This window comes from Astatotilapia calliptera, chromosome 22, assembly GCF_964374335.1.
Source record: "Astatotilapia calliptera chromosome 22, fAstCal68.1, whole genome shotgun sequence".
In the NCBI taxonomy this organism is placed as follows: domain Eukaryota; kingdom Metazoa; phylum Chordata; class Actinopteri; order Cichliformes; family Cichlidae; genus Astatotilapia; species Astatotilapia calliptera.
Genome location: NC_137442.1, coordinates 4,249,644 through 4,271,544, shown reverse-complemented (window position 1 = coordinate 4,271,544; position 21,901 = coordinate 4,249,644). Strand labels below are relative to the sequence as shown.

General features: G+C 40.5%; 1 protein-coding gene across 1 annotated transcript; it reads right to left on the bottom strand.

The window, feature by feature from the left end:
• Positions 1–9,720: 9,720 nt before the first annotated feature.
• On the bottom strand, positions 9,721–21,604 carry cacng6a (calcium channel, voltage-dependent, gamma subunit 6a). Its single transcript, XM_026156392.2, has 6 exons — positions 21,260–21,604; positions 19,723–19,833; positions 19,377–19,485; positions 13,259–13,333; positions 10,578–10,715; positions 9,721–10,486 (listed from the first exon to the last, which is right to left on the bottom strand). The coding sequence occupies exons 1-6, from the start codon at positions 21,467–21,469 to the stop codon at positions 10,266–10,268; spliced, it is 864 nt and encodes a 287-aa protein (XP_026012177.1). The 5' UTR covers positions 21,470–21,604; the 3' UTR covers positions 9,721–10,265.
• Between the last annotated feature and the right edge of the window lie 297 nt (positions 21,605–21,901).

The following is a 21,901-nucleotide window of genomic DNA, read 5'->3' as shown; positions in this document are numbered from 1 at the left end:
AACGCCGTCTTCCATTCATCGCCATCCCGAATCCGGACCAGGTGGTAAGCGTTTCTCAAGTCCAGCTTGCTGAAAATGACGGCGCCCTGGAGAAGTTCGAAAGCGGAGGTGAGCAGGGGCAGTGGATATTTATTCTTGACCGTAATGTTATTGAGTCCCCGAAAGTCAATACAGGGTCGGAGGGTCTTATCCTTCTTTTCCACAAAGAAGAAACCTGCTGCGACGGGTGAGGAAGAGGCCCGGATAATGCCGGCAGCGAGAGATTCAGTTATATATTTCTCCATAGCCTCCCGTTCCGGCAGCGAGAGGCTATAGAGGCGGCTGGTTGGTAAGGGAGCTCCCGGCAGCAGGTCTATGGCGCAGTCATAGGGCCGATGGGGTGGCAGCGACTGGGCTCGGTCCTTCCGAAACACCTCAGCGAGATCGTGGTAAGCAGACGGCACATCTGCTAAGTCGGAAGACCGCGATGGCTCTGGGCCGGTGACAGATTTGTTAGAAGGTACGGCAGCCTTAAGGCAAGTCATATGACACTCCTCTCCCCAGCCCGTAATGCCTCCTTTCTGCCAATTAATCGTGGGGTTGTGTTGCTGGAGCCAGGGATGACCGAGAACTAACGGCGTCTGAGTGGAGTGAAAAACAAAAAAACTAATCTCCTCCGAATGATTGCCAGACAGTGTGAGGGTGAGCGGTTCAGTGATGTGTGTGATGTCGGGGAGGCGCTGCCCTAATAAAGCCGTGACGCGTAAGGCGTGGGGTAGTGACTCCACAGTCACACAGAGTCGTTTAGCTAGTTCAGAGTCAATGAAATTTTGTTCTGCTCCAGAATCAATAAGCACAGAAAGTGAATGACACTCGGAATGGACCAGAAGCTTAGCCGGCAAGGCTAAACGTGGAGGAGATTTATCCTGATTCAAACCGCCCACCAGTACTCCAACCATCACTGGCGGGCGCGGCCTTTTGCTCGCGATGGACAGGAGGCAATCATGTGTCCCTTATTACCACAATACAGACACTCACCGGCCGTGATGCGTCGCTGACGTTCTGCAGCAGTTAGGTGAGAGCTGCCGATTTGCATGGGCTGTACCTCTCCGTCGGCGCCCCCTGATGTCCGGGAGGACCGGTAATCGGCCGAAGCCTCCGCCCATCGCGGTCCTGCGGCCTCCTGGGAACTGGAGTTCCGTGCTTGCCTACGAGCTCGTAGCCGCTCATCCACCTTAATACATAACGACATCAATTCGTCAAAAGCAGTGGGTAGGTCCCGCATAATCAATTCATCTTTCAGATCTTCCCGGATGTTATTTAACAATGTGCTCCTGAGCGCATCCGGTCCCCAGCCGGTTTCTTCTGCCAAAATCCAAAAGTCGATTGAATAATCTGCCATACTCCGCTTACCTTGCTTAAAGTTAAGGAGGCGGAGCGCCGCAGCCTCGACTCCAGAGCCCTGATTAAACACAGTCTTAAAGTTAATCACAAACCTCTCAAAAGAGATCTCCGGGTTGGAGTTTAACACGACCTGGGCCCATTTCAAAGCCCGGTCACGAAGCATCTGTACCAAGAACGCAATCTTTGCCCCGTCATTGTTATGAAAACGCCGCTGTTCGCGGAAAATCAATGAACACTGGGCCAGAAAGCCAGAGCACTTCTCTGTCTCCCCTGAAAAGGGCTCAGGCGAAGGCAGAGGACCGTCAGAGGATGGGGTGGCTGCCGATGAGGGACCGGCCGTAGCCGCCGCGAGTGTCTCCTGCTGGGCAGGGCGAGCCGGCTGGGAGGTCCCTGGCTGTACTCCCCCTGGCGTAGTCAAACCGGAAACAGCTTGAGTTAGTGCAGCGATCTCACCTCACAGCTGATGTAACATTTGTTCGTGGCGAGTCAGCGCCGCTTCTTGGGCAGCCAGTGCCTGACCGATGGTATTCTGATCTGCTGAGTCCATGTTGTGGCTGGATCGTTCTGTCACGTTTCGTAGATCGGACTCACGCGCAGACCACTAGTGTCTTCAAAAGGTGCATTTATTTACAGTGTTTCCTACAGTGGAATTCATATATACACATAATAGTGTCAAAGGAAAAAGGGGCCGGGGTTCCAGGGTCCAGGAGTGAAAGAGGCAGGAGTCCAGGAAGGGAAAGTTTCCATTCAGTCCTAGCACATCTCCTCTCCTTTATCTCTCTTGCTCCCGTTCAGTCGCCAGGCACAGGGGAAGAACAAGTCCAGAGGCAATCTATGCACAGGCAGAAAAAAACCATTAGTCTCCTGGTTCAGACATGCTCATAAACTGACTTTACAAAATACAGGACGACTGACGCTGATGACTCAACGATCCAGCGACGAGTAGAGCAGACTCGCCCTCTTAAGAAGGGTTCCAATCTTTCATGATCAGCGACAGATGTGCTGATCACCTCCAGGTGCGTAGGCCAGGGGCAGGAGCCCATACTGAGCTCCGCCCCGGCAGGAGAAAGAGAGAATGGAAGAGGGCGAGAGAGAAAGGGAGAGCAGAGGTAAGAGAGAAAGGTAAACAAAAACAAAACACCTGACGGCTGTCAGCTGACGAGGGGCGGAGACCATGACACCCTTGCTCCCTCTTGTCTGCCTTTCCTCCACTTGTCTGTCAAACTCAGTCTTGTGTTCCTCCATTTCCTGTTTTATTGTGAAGGTCTCATGTTTCCATGTTCGGTGTGTCTTGTTCTGCTTCCCCTGTGGCGTCATGTTAATTCATGTCAGCTGTGTTCCCCGTGTGTTCTCACTTCCTTGTTATCCTTCTGTGTATTTATGTCCGGGTCTCCCTCTGTCCTGTGTCACGATCTCCCTCATTCCTCACTGTGTGTTTCTGTCTACCAGCTTGCCGGCCCATCTAGTTTATTTTGTATTCTCAGTTTAGTTAATGTTGGTTTTCCTTGTGTTCAACAATAAAGCTGTTTTTTTGTTTTTTTTTTAGTTTACCTTTTGCGCCCTGGAGTCTGCATTTGGGTCCTCCCTCCCTTCCTTTCGTTTAAAGGCCCACTGGGCTGCATGGTCATGTGTAATTGTAGAGACACCAGAGAGGAATGTCCAACTAACTTCTCCCACACACTTCTGGTCTGAATTCAAACCAATAAAGCTTCAGATATTTGAGAGCCTAATATCAGTTTTCACTGAGTGCACTCTTCACTTATGGAGATTTCAGTTTATTAGAGCACTGTGTTTTCTTTCTGGTAGATTCCATGACACGGCATGTGAATCGCTATTGGAGGTTGTGGCTTAAATCTGATTCTCCACAGAGTTTTCATTTGGCATTAAAGTTTGAACATTCAAAACATGTTGAGCTCCTACTGTGAATAATTTAAAAGGTGGATAGGCTGGGCTCATAACAGGATAATTTAAAAGGGTGCAATGATTCAGGGCCACATGGGACTGAATCTCAGTACAAATGACAGGGACAAGGAGCTTTGTGACAGCACTGTGATGAATAACTTCATGGAGATTTCGCCCTGTTTTCACAGATATTCCTGTGTTGCCACTTCTGAAATGCAGTTTCTATTTACCATTTTATTTACTTTTTAATAACCAGTTTTGGTCAAGTTATTTGAAAAAAGTAATTAGTAACTAATTACTGATTACTTCTCCAAAAAGAAATCCTGTTACTTTACTTATTTTCAAGAGTAATTCATTAGTTACTTAGTTACTTTTTAAAAACATGATACCTGAATACGTAATAAAGCAACAGACCTTTCAGCCCAACTTTTTCTGCATGATCCATCGTATAAAATTGAATCAAATGAAAAAGTTTCTTTTTAAAATTGTTTTATTATTTTAACTTTATGCACATAGCATCTAGCAAAAATTAAATTATATGCAACAGTCTTTGAATTGACGAAATGTTTTAAGATTTAAACTATTTTCGGCATATTCCAGCATATAAGTAAAATAATGTTTTGTGTTTACACTCACTCTTTCAAATAGATGCAAGTAAAACACAACAAAAAATAAATAATAATAAAATCAAAGATTCAGCGGCACTAAGTCCTGTCGCTCTTACTTCTATTTTCACCTGTTTAGCAGGAGTGGGACTGGTGGAGCTTTGCCCATTTGCACAGCGGTCATGTCAGTGCGAGGATCCGGGGGTTTCTCTGTGAATGTCACATTCCTGTGGCAGCGCGCTCGCTGCTCGCTCAGAAGTTTAGGGGGTTTTGCTGTAAAAAGATGTTTTCTTCCCACACAGTCTACAGCGGACGCCAATGTTTTTGTCACTTTTTATGGAATCAAACTCAAAGTAATGTGAGTACATCCATGCTTTAAACGCTGCACAGTTGTACTCTCTCCCGTACTCGATATATTATCCATTGTTGATCTGCACACGTCTGTTACCACGAACGTCGCATGCGCTTATCTCATTGTCATGAGACACTCTCACAAACGAAATCACGGTTTAGTGACGCAGTGAATCAGCGTGCTTACGGGGAAGTAACGGTAATCGAATTACTTTTTTGCAATAGTAATCCCTTACTTTACTCGTTACTTGAAAAAGTAATCAGATTACAGTAACACGTTGCTACCCATCTCTGTTAATAACTGATTCCTTGTATCTCGGTGTATTTTGCGAGCCTCCTCTAAGTGTTTCTTTGTGTCATGTTTCATTTGTTACTTCCTGCTTTACCTGTCTTATCTGTAGTTTTATTTCTTGTGTATGATTACGTTGATTGCGCAACATCTCGTTTCCCCCGATTTCCATTTCCCTGGTTACCCTCATGTGTGTTTCGATAGTCCAGTCCTTTCCCTCAGTCACACCCTGGGTGCTTCCTAATTAGATTGGTGAACTTTAAGACTTAAGTTGGTTTTCCTTATGGAGCTTTGAGGAAACAGGAAACTAACACTGACACAGAGACTAAGACACATGAGCTTGATAAGCCCAAGTAAAGACAAAGAAAAAACTCAGACTTGGCATGCGGAACATAGGATGGAAAGAAAAAAGTTAGTAACTAACAAGATCAGAATGAAAACATAACCTAGGCAAAGGTAATATCAAAAATGGAAAACTACAACTCAAGCTGAAAACTGAGTCCAGTTTGTTAATGACAGGCACATTGGCCAATTTGGAGGGGCCTGATTATCTCCAGGGTTCCTCAGACGTTGACTGAACATGAGTGGCAGGTGTTTAAATGTAAAACACTATGTACTGTAAATCAGGGGAGGATGAAAATGCGCAGGGCCTGGTGCAGACTGCCGACGCAATGAGAAAAGTTGTAGTTCTAAAAGTTTAGGCTATCTGTGCTTGCTTCACTTTATAGCTTCTCCTATTAAACTCAGGATGATAATTTGATTCTCTGTGGTGCAGTAAAGTGGATTGGATGATGTCAGGAATGCACGATGCCAGGGGTTCAGTTTAAACCCGATTCACACTGTGCTCACCCAGTGAGTACCACGTGTATCATCAAATCTGTGCACCACGCAGAGAAGAGATCCAGTGTGTAAATGTGTCTCAGAACAAATAAATTTGAGTGTGTTTGCATGCACAGCTCATCTCCAGGTTTGTGTTTCTCCTGCTACGTCAGTCCTATTAGCCACGGTTTATTTTTAGCCAGGAGGTCGCAGCCAAACAGCGTGGGAGACCATTCAGAGAGACGCGAGCCTGGAAGGAGGTCAACATGGTGACAGAGTTGTGCCGTGAGCATGATAACAAGAACTGAACCAGTGATGAAGGCAGTGCGGGGTTCTGAAAATCCAGATCTGAGCAATTTGTACATGCTGCATGAAAATGCACTCAAAAACCATTCTTATCCCTGCACGTTTTAATGGTATCCTTCAGTGATCCAGAGTGTTGTTCCATAACCATCTGCCATTAGCCAAAGAGCATAGGATAATTGTTTGATTTGAAAGTAATAACACCAGATTATTTTACACTTACAAATTCAATAAAATGTAAAAGGATAATGTTGGATATGTTAGTAGTTGCTGATGTGAAGAAGGTGATTTAGATGGTGTTCTGGCCGTCTAAATGTGTACTGTATCATATAACAGCATGTAACATGCAACTGAAATGTTCAGAGTTCAAATTTAGCCGGGGACCTTTGTTATATGTCATTGCACTCTTTCTCTTTTCTCATTTTCTGCAGTTCTTTACAGTTTGCTGTCTTAATAAGTCAAATTTGTTCAAATATCAAGATTAAAAAAATATTCATGTGCAATAAGTAGGAATATCCTTTGAAGAGATGTTTTGAGTTTTCCTTTTCCTTATTACAAAGAAAGCAGCTGTAGTGAAGACTGAGTGCAATCCAAAACCCAGCTGATAACAGTGCTAATATTATTCACAATTCTCTGGTTTCCACTGAATTTAAGATCAGAATGTGAGCTAAAGGCTCTGTGTGGCATACATCTAAAGATTACAGGACACATTAGGAAAATTCATATTTTATGGATTAACCTGACAGTCAGATTACTTATGCTCAATTCACATGAGGTTAAATAACCTTTGAGTAGTATAGTTGAATCTATGAATTAGTATCTTTGAATGTATGAAATTGTGAATCACTGTGAGTTACAGTTTAAAGTACCTTCTGTGCTAACTAATATTGAATCGTGCTATATAAATTCCAGACTTTTACTTCCTGTTGTTCTTTTCCAAAATGCCAGGAAGAAGAAATCTTAATAAAGACTCAGAACTGGATCTTCACCTGCTAACTTTTGCCTTTACTGACTAATAAGATTCAGCTGATAATTTTGTGATTTTTATTTCACATGTACAGTATCTATATGTCTCTTTGTGAACTCAGCAGCAGGATAAATATAGACTTTAAGGCAACTTTATTACCTTACTCATAGTGTCATCTAGTTGACACTTGAACTACATTTACAACTTACGTTTGTCACACACCTGCGTATGCGAGGTGGTGGAATCGAAAAGTATTGACTGTGCCTATAAAAAGAAAACACATGCCGTATTAGGTAGCAATGATACACTGCTCGAAGTGCTCCTGTCACTTGCAAAATGCTTGCTTGAAGTCCTGTTCTGAATGCATGTCATGCACTGCCCAGAGGACATGCTGGAACGCCAGCTGGGGACTGTATCAAGACACTGGCCCTTCAACTTGAATTTTACCTTGGAGAGGAGGACACAGCTGCAGGGGGTACAATGTGATATGTAAGAAAAGTGGGGAGTTTAACCCCGGGTCACAAATTCACAACCCCATGAATGATGAAAAATACCAGTTGAACCATCTTCAGTCTTTGTAGCCTGCAGATTGCTGTTTGGTCTCTGGATCTCCTGTGGATCACACATAGTGGATTCTGCTCCACTGTGCAATGCCTGCACATATAAAGTAGTCACAAAAATGCATGTCCTACTGTTGATGATGCAAAATAATGTCAAAGTATAAGTGTATGTTACACAAATGTCACTGGCATCATACCTATACCAAAGCACCATGAAGCTAACACAGAGCAAGTGTATCATCACATCCACAAAGTGTAGACACACCTGCGAGTGTATGTGAGGTGCAGGGCAGAGTGGCATCATTTAATGTAGCAGCTAGGGTTAGCTTAAACACTCAGAGATAGGGACAGGAGTGGTAATTTAATCTGTGAATAAATTAGGAATTTAGTCCTGAGCAGTTTGCTCGACTCCTCAGCAACACCATGACAGCCAAACTGCACTTGTGTGAGTAACTCAGTCCCACTAAGGATGTTTGCTGTGAGAACTGAATCTCCAGGTGTGTGAGAGAAGCTGCCGGCCAAACTTTAGCCAGCCATAAAATGTGTAAATAAGCTGAGGCTACATCATAGCGCTTAGTGACAGGCTTCCATGACAAATGGTTGTTTGAGAGAATCCAGTAGTGCTCCTGTTATTTAGTTATTTAGCAATGGATCGCCCAGAATATAATCATATGTGTTAAAATTCCATAAATATTTCATTTTTACATACACAAATATCATTAGTACCCATATATCATCACACCCCTACTGTGAACCAAACATACTGGTAAAAAAAAAAAAAAAAACTCACTGTGGCACAACACATCTTTGTTATGTTGTGCCAAGCAGAGCCAATTTTGTAAAAAAAAACAAAAAACAAATTGTGACCCACCAAACATTTACACACCTGATCATTTAGATGCAGCGAGATGGACAAGGACAGGTCTGATCTACTCAAACATCCTGGTGTACAGTATATGCCAGACTTCAGGTTTTAATCTCAAAGCATGTTTTTTATTCAAAATACAGAATAATACTTCTGCAATATTACACAGCATTTTAATCTGATGAGATTCCAATGAACAGAACCCAAAGAAAAAGTATGAAATAGAGCATGTAGTTAACAGTTCAGTTATGAGGTGTAAAGTGGGACAGTTCATAAAAGCAGCGATAGTGGAGGCAGCGACTGTAAGCCAAGAACGTGTTGAGAGTGCAGAATAGGAGAAAAATGGAACCTGATAGAGGATGACATTAAATATTCATGTGATGTTTAATAATGAAATGAACTCATTCATACTCAGTCGATTCAGTTCAAAAAAGTTGCAGCGACAGTTCACCCTTCATTCAGAAAGAGAAGCACTTTGTTTTAACAGAAATCATCCGAGAAAAACCTTGAAGGTAAAAACCTGGCAGCTGATTAACACAGTGCAGCTTCTGCAGGACTGTGTAGTCCCCTCTGTACTTACATTTAAAATGTCAAACCAATACTGTTCTTACAGTGTTCTTGTATCTGCATGTGATGAAGATGACAAGACAGGAGTGTTACGCTACATTTATAACAGCCATATATATATATAAATACATGTATATGTACTGGTACAATATTACAACAGGATGGACCTGTCTCCTTGAAGTTATATTTATACGTTGAACACAGTGAATTGTGATCATTTATTTTATCAGCCAAATATATGGAAAGTTTTGTAAGCTCATATATGACCTTGAAAATATACTCAAACAAGCTTTGATCTTATTATAATTTCCATTTCTGATTACTGCAGAAATTCTAATGTTTTCCAGTGAACCAAGTAGCAATAGTGATATTGAATCATATCAGCATTATTTAGTGCTGCAGAAGCTTCATGGCTAACCCGCAACATGATCCCTTTTTGGCTTTTAAAAAATATAACTGAAAACCATTTTAAAAGCATGTACCGTCCATTTTCTTCTGCTTATCCAATTCAGAGGGATACAGCCCAGTAACAATTATATTTTACTGACAAGTTTTTGTCAGTAAATACACAATTTAGCAGCTTTTTCTTTTTAAATTTACAAAAGTGATTTTGTTTTGAATTAAATGCATATAATTGTAATTTCAAGAAGACGGGCTCATACATGGTTATGCAGGTAATTCGAAATAATCTCAATATACACAAAGGATCAACAAAAAACATCATAGCAATAATAAAGGAGCTCTGCGGGAGAAAAGGCAATCAGGGTTGTTTTTTTTCACACATCACTAAAAATAAACTTTATGACTTTCTCAAATTGGCAGTCAGCACACAGTTCTGATGATGGTGTGGTCACATCGTTACCTGAGCAGAAAGGCAGCTTTTTAAAAGAAAATGAGAAAGCTATTGAAGCGTAGCCACAGTAAATGTATTTGGGGTAAAACAAGAGTGACATTAACACAACATTTAACTGCTGAATGCTCTCGGCTTGTGCAATTGTGCATCTATGAGCAGAACCTTTCTCAGAGTAAACACACAGAACAAAAGTCATTTTAAAAGCTTATTAGCTAATGGGTGAATTAGCTGTGTGAATAATAAATAAGGAGAGAAATTAACTGGAAAGCATTTTAATATGTGTCGAGCATCATAAAAATGTTAGCAGTGAAGGTGGCAGATATTTTAATTGGCATTTCAGCAAATTCTTAAATAAGTAGTGAGTTTAAGTAGAGGGATGAAAATCATGAATATTAAAAAAAAAAAGTTGGAAGGAACAAAATTTTTCTTTTCTTTTTTTAAATCATTTTTGAATTATTAACAACAATAGCCTCTAAACCCTGCAAGATCATTAGTAAGACAATACAGAAGTGTTTCCCACACACATCTGAGCAATAAGGTCACCACATTCTTTGTAAATTAATGGCTTGTTGTGCAACAGAAAGAAATTAAAGCTATTTTTTACTAAATTAGGATACGATAATGGCATATTTTGGTAAATGCAGTAACTAAAGTAAAACCAGCGACTCTTTTAACAAAATTGCTCTAAGTCAACAGAAAAAGCTATCTCTTTGGTAAGACATCTCTGGGAAACCTCCTCACTTCTCTGCACCCTCCCCCTTACAAGAGGGGCAGATAAAATGCACCATCACCTCCAGTCCACTAGCTACTGCTGTCCTTGTGAGGGAGGCACTTCTGCCAGGGGCTGTAGGGCAACGCCAACAGCAGGAAGAGGATCCCACCCACGATGAGGACAGCCCCCGCACAGCCAATACACGATACTGACCAGGAGAGCTCATGGTGGAGAGGAACTGTGTGATTGCTGGCAAGAAAAGCCAAAACAGACTGGTGGAAAACCAAGAGGGACAGGAGCACCAGAACACCTGTGATGGAGGAACCAGAACGAGCTGTGAGAGGTATAGTTTTGGATAAATTTGCCTTTGTGAGGGTAACTTTGCTGCCACCTTTACTGACCTGACAGAATGAAGCATACAGATGCTGGTTTAAGGAAAAACAGGATCTCCTTACTGAGAGCCATAGTGATGCAGATGGCGCCCATCACCATCAGAAACAGGCTGAATAGGGCCAACATTGCTGCTGCCACATTCAGATCTACATAGGGAATAATGACGGTGTTAATATAAGTGGATTTTGGACAGAACTCGATCAAAAGGTGGTTCATTTATTTCTGTGTTCAACAGGGAAAAATGTATCGTATCTAAAAGACAGAGCGGACAAGTTTGTAACCAGCTGCTGCCTTTTAAATGCCGCCATTGTTTTTGTCTCACTGTAATGTTGCTGTAGCATAGCATTAGGGGGTGTCAGCACAGAAGGAGACTACCAGAGAGGATACCACTGACTGAAATGATGAAGTGGTAAAAACATTAGATGGTTACATACACAACTGGCGCCTTGTTCTGTAGCAATCAACTGTCAGCAACAAAGCGATGCATGACGAGTAAATCGCTTTAAATGCGGACAGGGCTTTCGTGTGTAACAGCTCGTAGCAAGGTTGAACAAATGATACGTAAACCATTTTATATTTGTGTTAGTAGGAGTCTATTTCATGGAAAAAATATACACAATTAGCCAGTTCACTAATGACGGGGGTGACACAGTTGAGGAATGACAGTAACAAATTGCAAATGATTTCCAGTAGGAATGATAAAGCAGCTTTGTACGCAGTTTGGTTTGACTAATGAAAAATTAGCAATGGGAATGATCCCATGTTGCAAATCACAGCTTCCATGTTAAGGCATGAGGTTTCAGGAGCTTGCTCAAATAAAAGCTGCTTAACATTCCAGTTTGTGAATCACTCTGTTGTAATAAATGCTCAACTAACATTGTGACTGTATACCCAAACTAAATCTTAAATTCATGTTTTGGGGCATGCTCAATCATCCAGGTAAGTAAACGCTAAAAGGTTGATTCTGTTCATCCGGGCGTAACGTTTTCAGTGGGAGAAACGTTTCGTCACTCATCCAAGTGACCTCACAGCCCATTGTTCATTCAGTGGGCTGGTTTCAGTCAATGTGCAAATGTACTGTTTTTAAGGTTGGGGAAACCTGCAGCTGAGCCTGAAGAAGTCAATTGGATGAGTGATGAAACGTTTCTCCCACTGAAAGCGTTACATCCACATGAACAGTGACACAAGTTAGGTTGAACACAAAATCGGAAAACCCTTGGCTAGCATACACTCATTTAGATTCTGGAGATAAAAGTTAGTATTTTGACCTTTCCCGTAAAACCAGCTGATATCCAGGCCAAGACTTCCTCTTCCATGTGCCAGTCATTGTTTATGAATGCTAAAATGTCATTGGACAGTTTAGGTTTTGGCAAATTTATTTCCTCAGTTGCGCTGCACATGGACTCATTTACATGAACACAACCAGAGCTTTCTAAATTTGATTAGACTTCAGGTGGAATACAAATGCAAATAAGAAAGCTTGTAGTAATAAAAAAATGTTTGTTTATAGGTGATATTTGATTCTACTTATTTGCAGAAATTGTTTTGCATAGATTACACTGAAGACACATTTGAGTTGAAAATGTGTATATTATATATATATTTTTTAACTATAAGACAGCGGTCCATAACCTTTTTTGTGCCATACACTGGTTTATGTCCAACAATATTTTCATGGACTGGCCTTTAAGGTGTAGCAGATAAATACAACAAAAATTAAACCAGTACCAAAAAAAAGAACATCTATTCATAACACACAGAAAAAGACCCAGGGAAAGCGAGTTAACGATAAAAGAAATAACGATACAAATCAATAAAAACCCTGAAAACTATAAATTTCACACCCAAGCCTCAACTCATGACTGGTCCATGGTCCACTGGTTGGAGACCACTGCTATAAGAGACAGAATATAAAGTAGTGCGATAAAGTTGGGAAAAGATAGAAATTTTAGGGTCATCTTATTTGTTGGATTCTGACAACATATATCCTGCCAAAAAAGAAGACAGCACTTTCTCTGCTAGCTACAGAGCTACAGATAATGTAACAGAAAATTTTTGTGTTGAACAATTTTCAGTCCCTCCAAAACCACCGATGCTACAGATGTAAATGGCATGTTGGATGTCTTGGAAAGTGCTTTTATTCCAATAACACAATCATCTTCAGATGTAAAAGGTTTGGATAGGTGTATGGATTTTGAATTAGACTCCAAATGAATTATTTTTCATACTCGTGGCGACTTTAAATCACTAGATTGAGGCTTATAGCGTGACAATGATGTGGCACCAGTGAACAATGAGTTTTTAATGTACGTGCGTCTTTCTTCATTCAGTGTATGGCGCTGTGTGATCTTAATACATTATGAAACTGCCAGTGAAATGGGAGGTTAGACAGCAGCTCGGAGGCACTTGAACGCAGCGTAGGCGGAATGCATTTCAAACACTCAGGGAGCAGACAATGATCAACCTGAAAGAGCGTAGCAAGGAGGTGAAGGGAGACACAGAGAAAACGATGGGACAGAGAAATACAGGGATAGATCATGGGAAAGGTGATGGCAGGATAAGAGAGGATAAAGATGAAAGGGCAGAGAGGGCACAGGTGAAAGGGGGAGGGGGTGGGGTCAGTGAGAGGTACAAGTGGAGAAAAAAGAAAAGAGAGGAGTGGGCAGCTGAAAGAGCCTAAGTGACTCACTTTTCTGTGTCGTCTTCTGAAACATCACAGCATTTTCCCCTGTAGTAAAAAACTTGAAGTACGTGCAGTTTGATTCTGCAGGAGACGAAAGGAGAGCGAAAGACAAATCGCTATAAGTGACATGAACACTGACAGGTAATCTCCTGTAGTTGCAAATTATCTTGATCATCTTTTTGAAATTCAAGAAGCCACATCCCCACATCCTCTTCCTCGTCCCACCCCTGGATGCTTTGGTTTCAATTATTCTCCATCAAACATAATCAGCCGTGAACGTCAATGACAAGCTCAAGGTGACAACCCAATGCTTCCTGCGCAATTTGTATTCTGCCTTCTTGATGATGTGTTACAGTAATTAGAAATTGGCCGTCAAATAGATTGTGACACCTCTATCTGTTCCCTTGTGCATTGGCAAACACGAGCATGCACAACACGCGCACACATCACTCTTAATTAGTGTGATCAAAGCCGCATCCTCAGTGTTCTGGCTTGGTCTCTTTTTTTCTGCTGCCGCAGCTATAAGAGTTTCAGCGAACACTGCAGCACTCTAAAATCCCAATTGGCAGAATTCAAATCCCATCAACAAATAAAGGCTCGCTGTAGCTGGCCAGTCAGGCAATAATTGGACTTTCCTTTCATTGACCACAGAACATGTGTACACTTTAATCCCCAAAGGAATTTGTGGGCCAGCATTTCCATCATCAGTGTCTGGCTAAGAAGAAAACCCCTAAAATAACATCTCACATTTAAATTGGATAAAGGATCTTAATAAAGCAGGAAAGTCAGAACAGTCAGTGATGTAGCAGTTCATCTGACTCATGATCCATCAGTTCCCAGGTTATTGCCTGTAAATGTGACCTTGAACACAGAATGGGTGAAGACAATATTGTAGGTGGAGTAGCAGGTCTCCTGAACTGTGGACAGACGGATGGATGGACACATTGTTGTGGTATATACTGATCAGTCCTTTGACTGGATGAGCTAAAATCTAAAAATTCAATGATGATCATTTTTAAATTCTGAGGTTTGGGTTCAGCAACTTGCTGTTTTTCATGTTCTTCGAATAAATAAATCTGTGAATGAATAAATATTTGAGTTTTTATTGAAAGTTGTAGTATAGACTAAAAGCTAAACTTTATATACATCCATATTATATTAAGAGGAGATTTTATCTCAAATTATACTCCATACATTCATAAATGGAATCACTGAGCTTTTTCAGAATGCATGTATGCGTCACTATTAGTCAGAGGTGGGACCAAGTCATTGTTTTGCAAGTCTCAAGTAAGTCTCAAGTCTTTATCCTCAAGTCTCAAGTCAAGTCTCAAGTAATGTCAGGCAAGTCAGAGTCGAGTCTCAAGTCACTGGTGTAAAAGTCCAAGTAAAGTCACAAGTCTGAAATTTTGAATTTCAAGTCCTTTCGAGTCTTTAAAAAACAACAACGAAAAAAGCATGTTGCAGTTATATGCTAAATGTAAATATTAGACCATGTAATTTTTAAATCTGTGTTTTTCTCAACACATGACAAAATAGTGAACTTAGAAAATATACACAAATTGTGAAATTGCACCTCTATAAAATGCAGCTCAATTAAACCTAGCTCCAAGAATAATTTTCACCGACAGTTCTGAGATAAGCTGCATGTTATTCTTGGATGCGCTTGTAGGACCGGCTTTAAAATCGCATGACAAAAATATCATACATAAATAAATGATATATTTTTTTAAAATATCATTTAAAAAAAAAACTGCATCACCAACGTAGCCTGGAAAACATTTGCTAGTTAGATGAAGTCAGCTATCTCATCGTAGCATATTTATATGCATATTTATAATCATACGCTTCTTGGAGTGAGTGCATACACTCATGAAGTTTAGTAACTTCAGGTCACTGCAACAAGCCCAGGTACAGTTTACCGACGGATGGGTACAGGACCTTGAAATGCACCGTGTAGAACGAAAGACCATCGTACGTATCATAAGTTTACCAGTCTCACAAATCGTCGTCATGAATACACATTCGTTAACCGTTTATTAATAGGACCTTTGAGCTCAACGGTAATTAATTAGCAGTGGAAATAATTTCTGGTACCCATCACAGAAATGTAGCAGTGACAACAATATTGTATGCTGTAATCGTACTGGGCAATTAGTGATACAAAAAACCTGTTTTATCCTGTGAATAAAAGTATATGTTTTTGTCAATGTACCATAATAACAGAAGCGAAACGCAATATTGTGTCAGGACAATTCACTATTTATGCACAATAAACAAAGGAGCATAGCGCCACAATTTCTGTTCAGCGCCAGACTTGCTTGTAACCTATATCACCAATTATGTTAAGAAAATGACGTATTAACTACTAAAAAACACTGACCTTCGTGTAAATGCTTGGAGCAGACTAACCTGTGAGCTGGAGTGTTCTGGGACGTTATATTTGGTCTTTGAATGGCTGCAATCCAGTCGCGTCTTTGTTACTTCGGAAACATGGCTCGAACAATTTCTCTTCAACGACGTAATCCGATAACAACCAATCTCTTTACCCGTCGGCTTCCCGTGGCTGTCATGCGACCGGCTATTGCAGTTAATAATACAACGGCTTCTTGACATTTTTGTGTTTCTTTTTATCGCTGTATAACTGATTTCAATTGAAAGCCTGCGTGCGCTAGTACCTCTTGCCATGAGTTCCCAGAATCCTTTGCGGTTCTACCCGTGAATGACATCACATTTTCAATCTCTATATAATATGCATGTTAAATTTTATATTTGGGGTAAAATATCAAGTCTTTTCAAGTAAACCGGTTCAAGTCCAATTCAAGTCCCAAGTCATTGGTGTAAAAGTCCAAGTCAAGTCACAAGTCTTAGAACATTTTTTCAAGTCAAGTCTAAAGTCATAAAATTAATGACTCGAGTCTGACTCGAGTCCAAGTCATGTGACTCGAGTCCACACCTCTGCTATTAGTGCTATGTGACATCTCAATATGGCTACATAATATCTTTGTTTAAGCAGAATTAAACCTTGGTAAATCTAACCATCCATGTAACCATATAAAAAGAAAAAAATGATCAAAATGAGAGTATATTATATTAGTGATGGGTGGTCCAGCTCTTTTCAAAGATTTGGCTCTTTTGACTCGGCTCCCTTAGAAAAGCCTGGCTAAATGGCCCTTCATTCAGAGCATTGTATTTTAGCCTAATTTAGCAGTTCCGAGTTATCTTACTTTTGCATTTTGCTCGTTTCTTTAGCCTTGAATTCAAATTCATCTCCTCGTCTCTCTGTCTCTTGCCTGTACCGCTGCACTCGTTGTCTCCTGAACCTCTGCCTTCTTGCTTCTTTTACATAATGTTATGATCCTTGCCTGTCTTTGCATGTGATTGGTCTGCTTGGTGTGCCCAGCAAAATAAAGAAGATTCTCAGCAGAGCTGAGCAGGAGCGGTTGAAAGTTGTTTTGCTTTTGATGTTTGCTACAAAGAATCGGCTCGTTTGCAAATGACACATATTGCATTTATTGTTCTACTGCCCATGATGTTCTGCAGGGTGTTTGACTTTGTAACACGTGTACTGCACTTACTATGTTCCAGTAGTTTCTAACATTGTAGTTTAGCAATTTAAAGGAGTCTATAACATAAAAGAAGGTTTGTTTTGTTCTTTGACAGTGAATCTTTTTCCTGATGCAGGGTGCAGGCCAAGAATTTTACTCGTTTCAGCTTCATATTCATTCCTTCCACATGTTCAAAAAATCTTACTGCACCCCCATTACCCTGTAAAGCTTTCTCACTTGATGATAATCAAAGAGATCTCTTCTCTGATAAGATGCAGAGATGTCTCTGTGGACTCCTCAGTCCTTAGACTCAATACTTGAAATGTGCAATTCACTTGTATTTTTATTTTTATTTTTTTTATTCCTATTTATTCTATTTATCCCCTTTGTATATTTTATTTATATTTGTCTCTGTATTTATATATGTGTGTGTGTGTGTGTGTGTGTATATATATATATATATATATATATATATATATATATATATAACAATTCTCTTTTTGTAACTGTAACTTCGGTCGTTGCTGTGCTTTTCTTTGGAAGTCGAATTTCCCAGAGGAACCCACCAGAGGGATTAATAAAGTTCTATCTTATCTTATCTTATCTTAAAATCTCAATTTTGTTCTTTTATACGAATCATTTAGCAAAAAGAGGAGTTCATACAGGTGAGTCATGGAAAATAGGAGCGATACTGCAAATATGTCCTGGTCCTGGGTCTGGTCATTCAGTGTTTCTGATTTTGAATTAAGTTATACTTTTTATATTATGGCTTTCTGGTTGTATGGTAATTATAGTTCTGGTTTTTAGGTTTTCTGTTCTGTTTCTGTGTTTTTTACTGTGTTCCACGTCTAGTCAGTTTTGCCTCTGTGCCTCATGTTTCCTCTGTTCCCAGGTCTGTCATGTTTCCACGTCTTAGTGTCAAGCGTCTGTGTGAATTGTCTCATGTTTTTATTTTCATAGTCCCTGTCCTGCGTGCAGTGTTTCTAGTTTTGCCTCCCCTTGTCTTGTTACGTTTGATTACTCCCAGCTGTGCTTTCCTCCTGTGTCTCATTCCCTCATTTCCCCTCACTGTATTTAAGCCCTGTGTTTCTCTCTGTCAGTGTTGCTTTGTACCGTTACCATGCTGTGTGCTTTCCCCCCCTCCGTGTTCTTGGTAGGGTTCTACCTCTATTCCCAGTGTCTTAGTTCCTTGTCATTAATTTCTAGTGTTCTGTTTTTGGATTTTTGGTTCCTAGTATGTTTTTGCTACAGCGCAGTAAAGCTGCCTCTTTTAGTTCACCCTTGTGTCCTGTGAGTGCTGCATTTGGGTCCTTCATCCTATCTGCCACACAGCACACCTTGACAAAATAGCTTTAACAATGTTTCCAAAGTTTTCCAACCCACAGTCTCATTTTGTTCTGCTGCTCCTGCACCTGAAACTGTAAGTTGTGAGATCAGTAGAACCTGATTAGGCTTGAGAACTGGTAGGGTATATGACAGCATAGAGTTGGAGCATTGGGTATTATTTTAGTCCATTGGTGTTGAGGCGCTGTTTTGGACATTTTGAAGCCTCAGCTGTGGGCTGTTTGAGCAAGAAGAGACCATATTTGCATTAGAGGTTTTCATTATCAGCTAATGATAGCAAGCTTGATTAGCAGGCTGCATCCATAAATTCTATAGGTGCAGCACACCGATAGACTAGAATTTTACTCACCAAAACTAAAGCACAAAATTCTTGAGTGTTCTAATTATTAGTTAATGGATCAACAGCACAAGTATGAAGGGATGGTCAAACTGAGTATATATGAGCCAAAGCTGTTTTCATACCAGGATGTAAACATGACTTTTATTGCTGTAAAGTTTGGCATTTTAAAATGGGATTCTGAGATCTGAAGTTTTTTGCAGTTCAATGTGACAGTTGTTTTGCTGCTTCGGTATACACTAGACAAGTCAGTCTATCACAAGGATTACATATACCACCACATACTCTTCCATCAAAACATATGATCAGTTTAGAATGACCTGTTTATCTAATGTGCATGCCTTTGGACTATAGGAAGAAAGTACAGCGAGAACATGCAGACTCCACGCAGACAGGCCCCAGCCAACCACTGCTGAACACTGCACCGCTCTCTCATCGTGGCAGAACAGCATTTGAAATCATTAAAACAGATATATTAAAACCCATGCAGTATGAACACAAGTTAAAATTCAAGTGTTTAGACACTCAAACAGAAGCCGGATATTGTTGTCCTTGTTCTGTTGTATCCCTTCACTTGACCCAAAAACAAAATGTGGACCATTTCACTCTGTAACAATGACTCAGTCAGTTACTCAGCCAGACTATTCAGCCTGCCAGCCATCAAACAGTGAGCCAAGCATCATTTGTCTAGCCAAAAAGTCAGGTAGACCACTCCTTCATTCTAACTCTCTCCCTCAAACTGAACTGTCCAACAAGCTCGACGGTTTGACAAACGTCCAGTCAGCTGATTGCTCCATCAATCATCTGTTCAAACCTCTTTTCATCAGACGGACTAGTCATCCATCATCCAAAAGTTAGACACACATCCACCCAACCAGTCAGTAATTTCACAAGTCACCTCCAGCCAGTTCAGCAGGTCCGCAGCTCTCTCTCTCTGGGTCAATATCAGACACCCACAGGGTCTTGGTGCAGCCCTTCCACAGCCCATAGTGGGCTGTCAGACAAGTCTGGAAAACAAAGACTGTTGATTTAAAATCAGGGGTAATATTTTTTGCCATCGATCACAGGGTTTTGCCCTTTGGACCAAACAGCCTTTCATTTCTAAAAGGAAATGACTGTTTAGTTGGTACTTTAGCCCGTACTACTTCTACCCTGGACAGATAATATCTAAGACACTCTGTCACATCTGTTTATCAGTGAAAACAGCAACATAGCTCATGAACAGAAAAAAGTCTGACTTTCACCTGATTGTTATAGAAACTCTTCGGCGGTGCCAGCTCCACCCAGAACTCAGTCCCGACCCCGAGGACTGTCAGGACTACACCAACAATGGCGACAAAGAATGCTAATTTGATCTGGTGACAAAACAAGAACAATTTAAGTTAACGTAAGGATTTTTTTTTTCATAAATGTACTGTCACTGGCGTGTGCTCAAGTCGTGAGGTGTCGTCAGTTACAGTGTCCCTTACACGCTGCCCTTTAGTCTCTAATTGTTAGCGTTCATTCCCAGATTATACAGTCTATTCCTATTTGGTAGGGACCCACACCTGCCAAAATCTAATACACAACAAAAGATAAACAGACTAACTAATGTGCCCCATTTATATCATATTTTATTCACAGCATTGTGCAAAAGTCTTGAAGTACCATTTCTTTATATTTTGCTTGGAAAATTGGAACTAGTTGCAATGATTATTGAAGCAATGCGGTATATAAGGCAAAACCAGACAGCTTGTACTCTTTTAGGCAACCTTTCTTTTAATTTCTTTTAGTAGTCTTCAGGAATATCCCTAGCCCCACTGCCTAAAATATAGGCCCAAACTATGACAGAGCTATTTCTTTTCTTTGTCATTATGCAAATGACCAGATGTTCATGCAAAGAATAGTGTAACTGCCACTGCCTCCAGTAAGAACACCATTAGATAAATTTCCAGGTTATTGCTTATAAATAACTTTTGAATACCGTCAAATTCAATGTAGTGACAAAACGGGATGTAAACATCTTAAATAAATATGTTTAGATAAAACTAAATATACTGCATATATATGAGAGAGAGAGTATTTAATTGAAAGTTAAACAAGCAAGTTAATGAAATGAAATGAAGACATCACTTTCAGTTTGTCACATATTAATTTATTTCTAAATGTATTTTTAACAGTAGTTTTTAGGGCATTTTACTGAGGATGTGTTGATGAATTTGTTGATTTATTTCTGTAATTTAAATTTTGTCAGTTGTGATCCTCCATACCATCCAAACAATAAACGGCAGCATAGAAATAGGACTCCTACCCATCACTCCTACACACAGCACTACACAGAATCAAAATGGTGCTTTCAGAGGTGTCTGGCTGAGCTCAGTTACATAAAATTACTTAGATTATTTAGACTAAGTCTGTAAAGCACATAATATTGACTTTTTTACTCATAAATCATATATGATTTGGTCACATATATGACTATAGTGACCAAACAAAGATATGTCCCATTCCCATTTTTTCTCACTGCCTGATGTTGTCAGATGAATGACAGACAGCAAGGCCAGATTTGACACCTATAGATTGCATTTCAGTTTAATCTTTATCACCTTATTGTCAGATAACTGAAATTAATCTTTTCAAAACATGTATTTTCTAATATTCAGAGCCATTTTCTGATCCTGTGGTGTGTTCCCTGTACCTTGACTTCACTTAAGGCAGCTATTTGATTGGTTCTGTTACCTCCAGACTACGATCATGCATCCAGAAAATAAACATACATCTACACAATATAAAACCAGTTACCTTTCCCTCCTGGGCCTCACTCATGGCATGTCCTGTTGATGTTGTCCTGCGGCGCTTGTTCCCACCAAATGTACTGCGTCCACTCATCAGGCTGGCCAGACCCCCTGCACCCTGGGCTGGTCCTCCTGGTACAGGCCCGCCAGCCACTCCGGGGGTCCCTGGGCCTACAGTGCGGCCCTCCTCGTCAGTCACAAAAAACGTTGACCACATTTTGAGAAAATATAAAACTACCAAGGAAGCCGAGCAGGGTCCAGTCTGTGGTCTAACTCGATTTGGGCTTTTCTTCAATTCAAGATTAAGAGTAGAGCAAAAACAGAGGAAATGGCTAGTTAGGAATTGAAAGAAAAACTATTAAAATGTCCAGAATGGGACCAGAAACTAGACATACAACGTCTTTAGGAGGAAAAGGTGCCAATTATCCTTCTCTTGAAAAGAATGCTGAGGAAAAATGGTGGCTTGGATGACAGATACAAAACCGCTAAGTGAATCATCATGGAAAAAATAAACGATTACAGATTAAAGAAGATGTACTGAGATCTTCTGAACATCAGTAGAGGTAGGTCAGGAGAGTAAGAAAGGACACTTCCTAGAATGAAAAGAGGGAACAAAGAATTAAAATGTAAGAGCCATTAAATATGTTTA